The sequence below is a fragment of the Sinocyclocheilus anshuiensis genome, unplaced genomic scaffold, assembly GCF_001515605.1.
Source record: "Sinocyclocheilus anshuiensis isolate Anshui unplaced genomic scaffold, SAMN03320099.WGS_v1.1 scaffold251, whole genome shotgun sequence".
Classification (NCBI taxonomy): Eukaryota; Metazoa; Chordata; class Actinopteri; order Cypriniformes; family Cyprinidae; genus Sinocyclocheilus; species Sinocyclocheilus anshuiensis.
The window spans coordinates 457108-471595 of NW_015549579.1; the positions used below are offsets into that span (position 1 = coordinate 457108).

The 14488-nt window shown below is 34.8% G+C and overlaps 1 protein-coding gene across 1 annotated transcript; it reads left to right on the top strand.

The window, feature by feature from the left end:
* The first annotated feature begins 11465 nt into the window (after positions 1 to 11465).
* Positions 11466 to 14123, top strand: LOC107657574 (cholecystokinin). The gene is made up of 3 exons (XM_016445725.1): positions 11466 to 11537; positions 12381 to 12608; positions 13708 to 14123. Exons 2-3 carry the CDS (start codon positions 12383 to 12385, stop codon positions 13836 to 13838), a joined length of 357 nt encoding a protein of 118 aa, XP_016301211.1. The 5' UTR covers positions 11466 to 11537; positions 12381 to 12382; the 3' UTR covers positions 13839 to 14123.
* The last annotated feature ends 365 nt before the right edge of the window (positions 14124 to 14488 follow it).

Sequence of the window (14488 nt, forward strand, 5' to 3'; positions counted from 1 at the left end):
CTATACAGAATACAGAAATCTGAACATTGGCTAAAGCTATAGTCTCAAAATGATTTTTTTTTTTTAAATGTTTTTACCAAGAGGATTCTGGATATATTTTACGTCTCATAAATCAGAAAATACTGTCAACAACCAGCGTGGGGAAAACATCTTCATGTTTTAGGAATAAAATGTTATATAAAATAATGTTTTTACCAAGAGGATTCTGGATATATTTTACGTCTCATAAATCAGAAAATACTGTCAACAACCAGCATGGGGAAAACATCTTCATGTTTTAGGAATAAAATGTTATATAAAATAGGCCAATGATGTATGAACAAACCCCTAACGAAACATAAATAGCTAAAAAAAGATTTCTGGATAAGTGCATAAGAAAAAAATCCTTTGAGAAAACAGCCTTTACCGGTATTTATTGTAACTGAAATCTACAGATGCAAACAGATAAAAGTGTAATAAAATAAAGATTTAAACGTGTATTTGAAATACTTTCTTTCTATAAGACTGAATGTTATACAGTGACCATGAAAAAACAATAGTTTTGCCTGTAGTGTCTTGCTTTAAAGGTCTCCTGAAATGCTTAGAAACACGCAGCGTTACTCTATGTGTTGACGTCATTTTAACTGAAACAGGAAGACAGGGCGGGACATATCAAGCAGCACCGCCCCTTTTTAAAATAGCCAATAGCGTTCGTTTATATCACAGCTTGGGCTAGAGCCGTTCAGAGCCGTTGAGCTCCGTAAAGCCGCATTTGACAGGGTAATTCTGTGGACAAGTGACCGATTTCAGCTGCAGCTACACTATTTTATTCGGATTCTAGAGAGCATTTGATTGGACAGAAAGTTTGATGAGAATCTGAAGTATGATGTGACGTCAAAAAAATTGTTCGTGACGAACTGCAAGCTTTGAATGCTTATATCTTCTAAATGCAAATTTTGTCACTGTTTTGGAAAAATCCTTTGAGAAAACAGCCTTTACCGGTATTTATTGTAACTGAAATCTACAGATGCAAACAGATAAAAGTGTAATAAAATAAAGATTTAAACGTGTATTTGAAATACTTTCTTTCTATAAGACTGAATGTTATACAGTGACCATGAAAAAACAATAGTTTTGCCTGTAGTGTCTTGCTTTAAAGGTCTCCTGAAATGCTTAGAAACACGCAGCGTTACTCTATGTGTTGACGTCATTTTAACGGCGTTCGTTTATATCACAGCTTGAGCTAGAGCCGTTCAGAGCCATTGAGCTCCGTAAAGCCACATTTGACAGGGTATGCCAGCCACAATCTCATCCATATTTCTATAAAATATAGCATTCTGTGTAGAATTCAAATAGCTCCGATACATTTTGTGGTCTGCGGCGACTCCCGCATGTGATCCGCTCCGTGCTATAGTGGGGGAAACATTAGTAGGCCCAGCAAGTGAAAAAAAAAAGATTCTGCAATACTTGTATTTATTCTGAATTAATTGCATTTATTTTTAACATATTAAACAGCCCCAACTTTACAATAACTTTATGATGGACACATTATAAGGTTTGGTATTTATCTTATACACGCTTTATAAAGGGACGCCAACAAATTCTGATGTATCACTTGCTGTAAAGGTTTCTACCTCACTACTAGTTTTGAGCACAATTAAAGCAAAATTACGGTAATCTATCAAACCTCTGCCTCTCCAATACTCCACTCGTGAGTCTCACACTCCTAGCTGTCTGTCCTTTCCCTTGGGGACACTTTAGCGTTTGTCACTGGAGTCACTCCATCACTCCATAGCCTGGCTCGGTGTGTGGCAGCTTCTTTCAAGACTGCAGGGGAGCAGTCTATACAGATGAGCAACTGATGAGCGCTTTGTGCTTCATTAGACCTCACAATGTTTTTTTCATCTTTCATTTACCTCTTTCACTCTCCAGAAACTCTGAAGTTACATGCAAAGCAGCTGAAAACCAAACAGTGAAATACTGTGCACTCAATAACACAGAGGTCTTGCCTCCACTGTGAGTGTGGTTTGTTTGGGAAGAGCATAATGTGCATTATGCATTGCGTAATTGGACTGACTTTGCCTTTGCAGTGAGAATGAAAGGACAAAAGTCAATATGGGTGCTAGTCACAATAGCCATGACTCACTAAAATGAATAAGCCAATCAACATGTCTTTATAGCAAAGCTACAAATGCTGGCAACATTGTGCAAACAAGGTGAGTGACCTCTGTGGGTTCAGGGAAAAAAACGATTAACACAATTTAAACTGGCTTTACGTTCGAATTTGGTCAGGTATATATTTGTAATATCATTCTTTCTTGTGTTTTGGGATATATTGCATTAATAAATAGAACCATTATACATTTCAAACAATGTGGACTGAGTTTATCACTTGACGTAATTTGTAGCACGCATTTACTTGCTGTTCCAGCTTTTACTATGACAGTACATTGGCTCTCGTCTCTTGTACACCATTAAACTCGTGTCTAGAAAAGACATGAACAGGAAATGTGCAAAAGGCTGTTAAACGTGTTGATCCAGACAATTGATCTTACCATGCCACCTGGAAAGAAGGTACGTTGTTTGTCCGATAACTGTGAGACCAGCCATTGGGCATTTAAAAGAGAACTTCAGAACTGTTCAGGTGGAAAATGACATGCTGAACGAACAAACATTAATGTGAAAGGCTATCGATCATCGTTTCAGTGTAATAAAGTTTTGTTTCTTCTCTTATTTAGCAATCAATATTAATCAGCTCCTATTTTGTGGATTGTGTCTGCTAGATACATATTTTTGAAAATGGTTGCACTAATAACAAACGGTACAGTTTAATATGTCTTATTTTGTTCTTTGGTGCACAGCAGAGAGTTTGAGAGAGAGAGAAAGGAGGGGGAAAGTGCCCTGGAGCTACTCAGCTGGGTCTAAGAAGGTGTTACTGTGTGAATTATGGTCAGTCTAGCCTGCTAAATTGTGTCCCTTCTGCCATGAAAAACTGTTCAGAAACACTCTAGAACTCATTTATTGTAGCTGAGAATGGGATTATGGTACCACAAATATTAGAGCCCCAAGCCAAAAGGTGCAAAACGTATAATTTCCTTCAGAAGTAATACATTTGGATTACAATTCTGCCATTGGATTGCTTATGGGAAATCCAACGTATTTGCAAATGTTTCCTGTAATGAAAATTAGGAGTCATATATCCAAAAAGCAAAGAGTTGTCCCTGTCTCTGGCCTCAGCTGCACCTGCGTTATTTTACTTATATTCTTTCCTTCAGACTTTAATTCTTCAGCTGCTCTCAGTTTGTCTTTCACAGGCTTTTGCCGCTGCTCTGAAAAACAATAACTCTGACTTTGTTGTGCATTATGGGAAAATCTATCTATCTATCTGTCTGTCCGTCCGTCCGTCCGTCTGTCTGTCTATCTATCTATCTATCTATCTATCTTTTGACTCAGTGTAACAGCTGTATTGAAAAATGGAAGGGGACTCATCTCTTAAACACAACAACAACATACCGTATATCATCCAGATGCCCAAAAGCTAGTTCCCATTCAGATTTGATGAAAAGAAGGACAAAAGAAGAACAAAAGTTGAACAGAAAGATTGTGGAAGAGATAGATGTCTTAGTCATCCACAAGGAATAGGATTATACAGAGGGCAAAATGTCAGAGAAAGTTGGAATTTGCCTTTAGGTTCTGTGTTTAATGTGGATTAGAATTCCTCTGAGCTTTTTTTTTTCATTCCACGATATGAATGCTAAAGAAGAAAAATGGCTATGTGCAACACAAGGCAGGACAAATGTGAGCCGTCTTTATTCAGTCTCAAATCAAATCATTTATCAACGCATGAATCAGCTAACGTAAAAACCTTGTCTGTTCTCGTATGTCACATGACCAAATGCCATGACATTGTGAAAACCAATGTGGGTTTGTGTTGCTATATTAGTAGCTAATAGCTGCAACTCTGCTTCCTGTTGCTTTTACAGTGTCTTCATTTGCTTAACATTGTTAGACTCCTTGTTTTCCATTCCCAGAAACATTACAGAAGCCACAACAGTAATGCATTCTATTCACGGTAATTCTATTCTATTCATGTGTTGTGATGTGCCTGATGGGTGTTTGTGTGTTACTGAATCAATCGCATAGAAGCAATTGCTTGCAACTGATTTTATTAGTATATGATCTAATATGCAGGGGCGCAAAGTGCAACTAGACTGATTTTGTGTAGTGAATTAATTGTGTGACATGGAATGCAGTATTTGATGACCAAAGTTCTACTTTTATTTCTTACACAGAAAGACAAACACCAATTGCATTTCATCAAGTGAAAAATAATGTCAGCACTTGATAAAACTCCTGATAAAAAAATGCATTTCCTCCACTGGAGAGGAATAAAAATGTTTCCTTCAAATTAATATTTTGTGCCATGCTTTTTCAACACGTAGGTATATATTTCCTGTAAACGTGTGAGACTTCTCATTCATTAACCGCTATAGGTAAATAACTTTAGAAGAATAACATATAACATGCAGTAAACTAAAACAATTTGCACTTCAAAACCAGTATATATTTATTATTACAAAAATGTAAATAGAGGTTAGAGATTTAGAACCAGGCTACAACATACTGTTTGTCCATCAACTTCCCTTATAAATGAATCTACAAAATAAAAAGTGCATTCACCCTTATAAGGGAATGGAGTGTGCATTTCATGCACAAAATACATTTTTGACAGCAGTCCATCTAACATACATTATTGGGATCAAAAAATTAGTCAGGTTACACTTGGCACCCCATTAGGAAAACTTGGAAAACTTTAACAACAGCATAGAAATGCCTTGACAACCACCCACAATCCCTTGCAATATGAGTTTTACACAGACACACATCACTCTTTTTTTTTTCACAAAATGTCAAATTCTAGTTGTGTGTCTTACCATATCAACTTTAAATTAACTCTTAAATGTAAGGTCCAATTCTCACTATTAATTAACTATTAACTACAACCTTTACCTCAATAAACTCCTAATTTAGGAGCTTATTAGCTTATTTAGCTGCTTATTAATAGTTAGTAAGGTAGTTGTTAAGTTTAGGTATGGGGTACAATTGAGGGATCTAAAATATGTTCAAGCTAAATATGTATTTTATAAGTATATAAACAGCCAATATGCTAGTAATATGCATTACTGTTATTGCTAACAAGCAACTAGTTAATAGTGAGAATTGGTCCCTAAACTAAAGTGCGTCACACCTTATTTTAAGGACCAATTCTCACTATTAACAAACCATTAACTATGGCTTTTGCCTCAACAAACTCCTAATTTGCTGCTAGTTAATAGTTAGTAAGGTAGTTGTTAATTGATAACAACTAAATTGTTACTAATTGTACTGTATTTAAAATCAATCAACTTTTTAAAAAATATATAATAATTGTTTGTACTGTTCATTAATCAGTCACGTCCTCACTATCCTTATTAGAACTGCTCTCTTCTAGTGTCCTTGTAAGATCTAGTGATCTAGTCTTCCCGATAGCCCTCATACTTTGCCATTAGACATCAACCCAGAGGCCTCTGAGGGATCCATGTGGCAAGAGGGCAGGTTGTGACAACGAGGCTGCTGTTTCTCTGACTCACACATTCAAAAGTAATTGCCACACTCGTACGCCAGCGTCCTCGTATCCACTCCAAATGATGGACTCTGCCATTGGATTATTTAATGAATCGTGTTGCCCTGTTTTTGTGGAGATTATTGTGGAGTGTTGAACGCTGGTTGCTCTGTAGGACTGAAGCTCATTGCTATTCATTATGCAGTTGTTGTTCTGTTGAGATGCTGAGAGGAGATGCTTTAGGGGCCTGCAGCTTTGACCAGGTTAACCCAAGAATCAGAAAGACAGTATCTCATTAGTACTATGTGTATAAATTTGTAAAAAACTAATTTAGTATCTAGAGGTTAGAGATTTTGAACCAGTTTACATCAACATAGTGTAATGCAGGTTTAATAACAATATTATATATAAAAAAGCAAGAACCCATAATTATCATAACTATGACGTCAATCATCTTGTGCATTTGGTGTCAGGTTATGGAGATGATACTAGCTACGCATAATGGTCTATGTTTATGTAAATTCTAAACTAGTAATCTAAACTGACCAGTAATCATTTCAGGAATGCCATAGATGGGAGACAATGCAAAGGCCTTTGCAATAGCCTTAGCCAATGCAATAGTTGATCATTTTAAGTGTCCTCTAAAAATGGAAAGACAGTGTTCTAAAACTACAATAAAACTAACAATTGCCTGAGAACAAGGTTAAATTAACATAGTGTAATATACGTGTAATAACAGTGTAATATATGGATAATAATAGTAGAAAATACCTTAACAAGTACCCATCATTATTCAGTTCCATCATCCTGTAAACTGGGTGTCAGGTTATGGAGATGACCATAACTACACATAATGGTCTATGTTTGTGTAAGGGTTCCAAAACTAGTAAACTAAACTGAATGGTAATCATTTCATAGACGGGAGACTATACAATAGCCATACACTGTAAAAAATGACAGTGAATTTAACGGTAAAAGACTACAGTAAAAATACTACAGTAAAAACCTGTTAAATGATTAACGGTAAATTCACCTACTATATACGGTGAAAAACTGTATTGGACATTACATGTATTGGACATTAATTTTACGGTAGTATGCCATTTTTGGAAGTGAAAAAGACCGTATCATTTACAGTGAATAACCGTAAATTAACATTCCCATAATTCCCTGCGTTACATTTCAAATTTGATGTTTTTTTGTTGAAATAACTATGTTTCTTCTTAGTTTTTTCTTATCAGTTTTGTATATTAGGGTTGTGTGTTACACCTAATGTTGTTAAATTAATGTTTATTGCATTATTTCAGTTTCATGTGTGTTACCATGATGGTATTTAGTGCTTGTGTGAATGACACTGTGCACCTTCTATATATGTTATTGTTTAAAAGCTGCTTGTGTTGGGCTTTGGTTCATCATGTGACTTTCTCATCACATATAAGGTTGGTATATTAACATTATATCAGTTAATGAAATTACGGTATTTAACTGTAAATTTAATTTAAAACCGTAAAACCTAAAACGTTGCTACCGTATTTTTTACGATAAAATTCCGGCAACCACAGCTATCGGTTTTTTACCGTAAATTTTACAGATTTTTTTTACAGTGTATCTTAAGTGCCCTCTGAAATGGAAAGAGAGTGTTCTAAAACTACAAAGAAAGTATATAATGATCAACTGTAATATATTGAATCACATTCTACAGGAGGTATTCTAAGAGTCTATTTCTTCCAAAGTCTATGTACAGTTTTGAAAGTAAAATGTTGAGAGGTATAGAGGTCAATCAAAGATTTAAATCAGTTTTTTTTTTCTTCTCCATCATTTTTCTTCATCATCCCTAGTCACAAACTGAAACGTTAACTGTGAATGTTGGAAGTTGTTATGATGTTCGTCACAGTTTGTCAGACATCTGGAATGCAGAATGGTTGTTCTTTGCAGAAGATGGCTTCAGTGTGCATATTATTGAATCAGAATATTCATTCAGTGCTGTTCCCACCTGGAGGATATAAAACATACCAACCATCTGTCTGTGAACCTCTCTCAGAGAATTGTAAGATATATTTTAGTATTCCAGTTTCCTTGGAATCAGTATTAAATCAACATTCAGAATCGACTTTGAATTCACCCCTAAATCCAAAGAGAATAACCTTTCACACAGTGAGATGTCTTTGTTATAATGTTTCAAACTGTTCTAATAATCCCTCAAGAGAAAACCATTATAACTATTTATTATGAATAATTGTTCATTTGCATTGTTGAGTCTAGACTCTCAAACACAAGTGGATGTTTATACACACATCATTTTGAGGAGTAGGTGGCCAAGTGTGCGAAATTGCAGAAAAAGACAACCTACATTGAAAACACACAGAACTGCACTTTAAAATGAGACACGAAGCCTCATTGAGACTTGAAATGTATCATCCTTTCCATTTATGACTCAGAATTACATGCATCATTCAGTGACAATAGTTTCTTGATGATATAATGTTTTATTTAAACTATTATAGAGACATGGTCTTTATTTCCAAGAAAACTAAAAGCTAATATATTTAAATACTCAAAACAAAGCTCACACTTGCAATGTAACCACAATTTCAATTAATCACTATTCACTCTGACCATTTATGGTCACTCTTAGGTTTGGGGACCAATTCTTACTATTAACTATGGGTTTTCCCTCAATAAACTCTTAATTTAATGCTTATTAATAATTAGTAAGGTTAGTTGTACTAATAAACAGCTAATATGCTAATATGCACACTAATTTAGTAACTAGTTAATAGTGAGAATTAGTGCCTAATCTAAACCCATTTTAATTGTGCATAAATATATGTGACCCTGGAGCACAAAACCAGTCTTAAGTCGCTTGGGTATATTTTTAGCAATAGCCAAAAAAACATTGTTTGGGTCAAAATTATCGATTTTTCTTTCATGCCAAAAATCATTAGGATATTAAGTAAAGATCATGTTCCATGAAGATATTTGATAAATTTCCTACCATAAATATATCAAAACTTAATTTTTGATTAGTAATATGCATTGCTAAGAACTTCATTTGGACAACTTTAAAGGCGATTTTCTCACTATTTTGATTTTTTTGCACCCTCAGATTCCAGATATTCAAATAGTTGTATCTCTTATATATCCTAACAAACCATACATCAATGGAAAGCTTATTTATTCAGCTTTCAGATGACGTATAAATCTCAATTTAAAAATTGACCCTTATGACTGGTTTTGTGGTCCAGGGTCACATATTTGGGATAGTATATGCTATAGTAGTGTTCAAATTATTATGGGGATTGAGAGTTTGATTTTTTATTACAGCAGAATGTTTACACACCTGTGATGATGAACTCAGCAATGAACCAATGATAGTAACTACAAATAAATGAATAAATAAGTATAAAAAAAAGTACAGGATTTTAAAAAGTTTTCACTTTGATAGTAAATTTCATAAATAATTACAAAGAAACAGCAAGTAACGCATTGAATTTAAACATGAAATATTGAAGTAGAAAGACTTAAATGGTATTTTCTCGTAAAATGTGCTCCAGTAATCGTTGTTTTATTTAGAACTTTTAAAAATATGTGTTTACCTTGTATCTGGACTGTAATAGCCAAGTCAGTTTCTTCTTTTTTATTGCTCAGCCAGTTGAAAGTGCTGTGAAACATTTGTCAGGCAAAGGTAAATCCTAAGCTTAAAGGAGACATACGCTTAAGGCCGACCATGTGAGCCGGGCTATAGGTACTGCATTTACCTGCATCCTGATGATGGAGTCTGTACTCTTGAATACAGACTGAGTGGTTGCCTGAAGCCTTATAGAGAATTGTGAGTAATTTTCTCATAGCAGGGTGTTTAGTGGGTGTTCAGAATTCAATGAGCAAAGGATCGGCAGGGTCGGACAAATTTATCCATCTTGGTCCCAGCTGAGTGCTTTCTCTTTCTCTTTTTTTTCTTTAGTCTCTTTATTCTTATGTTCACTTTCTGTTCTGTTAGGATTTTACATATGCTGCAGATGTAGTATAGCAACAAGAAGGCATTTGCATCAGTTGCAAGTATCTGACTCTTTTTTTTTTTTTTACTCATACACTCTTGAAACCTCTTTGCAATGTTATGTAAAGGGTTGTTTAATTTCACTCAAAAATGAAAACTATGGCAAATTTTTCTAATTTAGTTACAAACTCTTACAACATTCGTTCTCATCAAACAGAACAAGTGAGGTTCAGCAGAATGTCTGAGGATATCTTTAACTTCCATACAATGAAAGGAGATAGGGAGTGGAAAAATAAGCACCGTGTAATTATGACAGACCCACACACACACCATCAAATAAAAAATCTCAAAAGAACAGCATTTAAAATATTATTTTCTTTCATTATTACGATATTTGTCTGTCCATTCTGTCCTGCTGTGAGAAGCAGGCTATTAAAATAAAATGATGCAATTTCCTCAAGGATATTTCAATGAAACATTATTATGCATAATTAGAAGACTAAGACTCTCAACTCTTTAAACCTCAACTCTTATATTTTGAAGAAACAGGGCAATAGGGATATATACACAATAAAGACGTGTGCATATTTGTGCATCTGCATCTTTGCACATGCATTATAGCCTTTCTCCTTTTTTAGTCTTTCAAACCCTTTAGGCACTGGTACAACCTTTGAAATGTTTTACTTAGAGAGAGATACTGTAGTTATTGTAGTATATCATTATGTTCATACCGATAAGTTGGTTTAAAAAGGGCTTATTCTTTGCATAAGTAAAGTATTACACTACTATAGTAGAACAAATTTTATGGTTCTCTTAAAGGAACACTCCACTATTTTTGAAAATAGGCTCCTTTTCCAACTCCCCTAGAGTTAAACAGTTGAGTTTTACCGTTTTCGAATCCATTCAGCCGATCTCCGGGTCTGGCGGTAGCACTTTTAGCTGTAGCTTAGCATAGATCATTGAATCTGATTAGACCATTAGCATCTCGCTCAAAAATGACCAAAGTGTTTCTATATTTTTCCTATTTAAAACTTGACTCTTCTGTAGTTACATCATGTACTAAGACCGACGGAAAATTAAAAGTTAAGATTTTCTAGGCCGATATGGCTAGGAACTATACTTTCATTCCGGCATAATAATCAAGGAACTTTGCGAAAATGAGCCTATTTTCAAAAATAGTGCAGTGTTCCTTTAAAATACATCATTTTGGGGAAGAAGAAGTAGTGGAAGAAAAGGAAAAGGGATGATTATATAAAATCCTTTGTGATTTAATAAAAATACAACTTAATATATTAAACTATATATCAAAATGATATCAAATGATTTATTAATTAAGATCTATTGATCTATATGAATGTTATTATTCTCAGTTGCAAGTTTCTTTTTTTGTTTTTTTTTACTTTGCATGGTTTTTGTACTGTGGTGGGTCGTCGATTGTATGTCTTATGCAAAACTGGGTACTGAAAAAAAAAAAAAAACACATTTAGAACCACTGATACAGAGTGTCAAACAGTGCAATGCACAGTAAAGATATCAGCATCCATAACATCAAAATGTGCATCTTATGGTTAATGGGCAAAAAGGGATGGACCCTTATTGGTAGGGGGAGGAAACTCAGTTGTTGTGGAGGTTTGTGCATATTTGTAATTAGGATGGTCTGACCTCTGGAGATCCCCCGGTCCCCTTGAGTGACAATGTCACAATCTGTATCCTGTGAGAATACTCTGCTGCTCTCGGTTCTGCGTCAAGCTTGCGCAAACACACAACCTCATTCATATACACAGACAGTGGAATTGCGCCTGTCACTACGTGGGTCAAACAGAGCCAGCCCACTCAGAGCGCTATTTAAGGGCCTCTCTTGCACAGTGCAGCGAAGTTTCAGACACACACTTGTTCTGCAGTCAGCGTGTGTGCTCCATCTCTCTCTCTCTCTCCTCCTCTCTGCCAGAGTTTCACCTGAAGGTATGATCTCAATTTTTCTTATATTTGAATGTGGAGTGTTGCATGCTTACAGTGTTTGCATGCTTCTGTGTAAAATCTCTTTACACAGGCTACAGTTGTGTAAAATATTGTGTAATATTGTATATTGTGTAATATGCAATATGTCCCATGGTTTTGAATTTTAGTTTGTAGATTTTAAATAAAACAAAGAAGATATGAAGTGAGTGAATGAGATTTCCAGAGAAATTTCCATTTTAGTTCCTTTTGCTGTTGCTTCTTGGCTTGAATCCAAGAGTTATTTAGGGTTATTAGTTTTTTAATATCTCTACACCACCCCCCCAAAAAATAAAAAAATAAAATAAAATAAATAAAATAAAATCATTGTTTAAAAGAAAGAAACTGTCATTAAGTCAAAATTTGTAACCCAGAAATTAGTTAGATGGACCTCTATGGCAAATGAGTTTTATCTGAAACTGGTGAAATAAACAGAAAAACCCATAGTTGAGATCTACCAGTGTTACACATTACACCCCAATTAGTTTGTATATCTGGTGTTTAATTCAAACATATTTACACTTTTTCTCTGTGACTGTGCTGGATTTCGTGTCTTGAACGGAGGCAGGGAAGTCTCAGTCCTCTTTCTTTTAGCAATCTTTTTTATTTATTTTGATGGAGGATCTTTTAATGGAATTTAACTTTTTCATATTTTTAAGTTGGATGTAAAATCAGGTAAAAATCTGTTCACTAGACTTACATGAATTTTAGAACCTTTTTTACTCATTAAGGTGTATTTTGCAAAAGCTCAAATGAATAGGATTTTAATGAAGCAATATTAAAGCTCTAACGTGTGTGTGTTTATTTCAGCCATGAACGCTGGGATCTGTGTGTGTGTGCTGCTGGCTGCCCTCTCCACCAGCAGTTGCCTTTCTCTCCCCACACACTCAGAAGATCTCGGGCCCGTAGCGGAACACACACGCCACACCCGTGCAGCGCCCTCCAGTGGACAACTCAGCCTGCTGTCCAAAGCAGAGGATGATGAAGAACCCCGCAGCAGCTTGACTGAACTACTGGCCAGAATCATCTCCACCAAAGGTGGAATTCTCCTTTCAAATGACTATTTTATATTTACTGACCTTTTATAAATTGTCCCTAATGCATATTATGTTATACCCTTTAGAAACTATGATCATGCCATTTCAATAGCATTTCAATCGCATTAACTTTGGTCAATTAGAGTTATATTTTCCTATTTGAGATTTCTATTGAACCTCTCACTGTATAAAATGATTGTGATTTTAACAGTAAAAGGCTGTAAAAATGCTACAGTAAAAACCTGTTAACTGGTTAACAGTAAGTTTCCATACTATATTCGGTGAATAAATGTAATTACATTTAATGTAATTTTACAGTAAAATACTGTTAAAAATACGGTTTTTGGAAGTGAAAAAGAAAAAGTCATTGTATAATTTACAGTAACAAACTGTAAATGGAAACTCCCACAATTCCCTGCATGACACTTCATATTTGATGTTTTTTTGTTGAAATAACGTTTTTTCTTAGTTTTTTTCTTATCAGTTGTGTACATTAGGGTTTAATCTTACATGTAATGTTGTTAAATTAATGTTTATTGCATTATTTCAGTATCATGTGTGTAACCATGATGGGGTTTAGTGTTTGTGTGAATGACACACCATGATGGAGTTTAGTGTTTGTGTGAATGACACTGTGCACCTTCTATATATATATTAGTATTGGCCTCCTCAGCTCGTATAAAAGCTGTTTGTGATGAGTGTTGGTTCATCATGTGACTTTCTCATCACCACCAGTTTTTGGTGGTTATCAGTGCATTACAATGGTTCAAAACAGATATTAGTACTTCAATATTTTGGTTTATTAACATTACATCAGTTAATGAAATACGGTATTTTATTGTGAATTTAAATTAAGTCTGTAAAACCTAAAATGTTGCTACCATATTTTTACGGTGAAGTTCTGGCAACCACAGCTGCCGGTATTTTACCGTAAATGTCACAGATTTTTTTTACAGTAACAGGAATTACATAATAATAGTATAATAAATAATACTTCTACTAATGATTTATTTCTAGATTTATATATAAATAGATAGCAATTTCCAAAGGTTGCTGTGCTTAAATAAATAAATTAATATGTCTTTGTTCATTTCATGCAGGTACATATCGCAGAAGCCCCTCTCCAAATAGCAGGTCCATGGGCAACAATCACAGAATAAAGGACAGAGATTACTTGGGATGGATGGATTTTGGCCGACGGAGCGCAGAGGAGTATGAATACTCCTCATAAGATCTTTTCAACAAATCATGTTAATCAACCTGATTAACCAATCGTCTGTACAGAGTCACCCATTTTAATGTCAATCAAATTACAGTCTGAGAGCTCGGTCTGATGTAAATTTGTTTTTACAATGGAGATAATGCAATATATAAATATATGTATCCATCTATATATATTTATTTTGCAGAAAACAACGAGTGAGAATGTAGTCTCAACTACTTTTATTCTCATAACTCATGTATATATGATTGTATCCTCATTTTAGACATATCACAGGTGTCTGCGAATAAATCATTGCCTTAACTCACTCAGGTCTCATGGCTATCGTAACTCATTGTGCACTTGAAATGCAGAAAGAAAAATCGTGTGGCATAGAAATATGCAAGTTTGACCAGTATAATGTGCATTTTGGACTATAAACAACACTAACAAATGACAAAACAGAAAAGAAACCTGAAAACTGGTAGATTAAGAAAAACTAAATCAACAGGCCTTTTAGCTTTTCTTAGCATGTAGCTTTGATTTATTATCTTAGCTGAATCCACCACAGCTCAGCGAAGCCATTTGTGTGGTGTTGAGGGACCAAGCTAACAGATTACACTTAATGATCTTATTATGAAAGCTTTCTCTTATTGGCCCCCCCGAAGCTCAACGGCTAG

Bases quoted from the DNA above. Each gene is read 5' to 3' on its own strand.
- LOC107657574 (XM_016445725.1), top strand. From the start codon at position 12,383: ATGAACGCTGGGATCTGTGTGTGTGTGCTGCTGGCTGCCCTCTCCACC. The intron at 12,609-13,707 runs GTGGAATTCTCC...CATTTCATGCAG, and splicing joins CAGAATCATCTCCACCAAAG to GTACATATCGCAGAAGCCCC.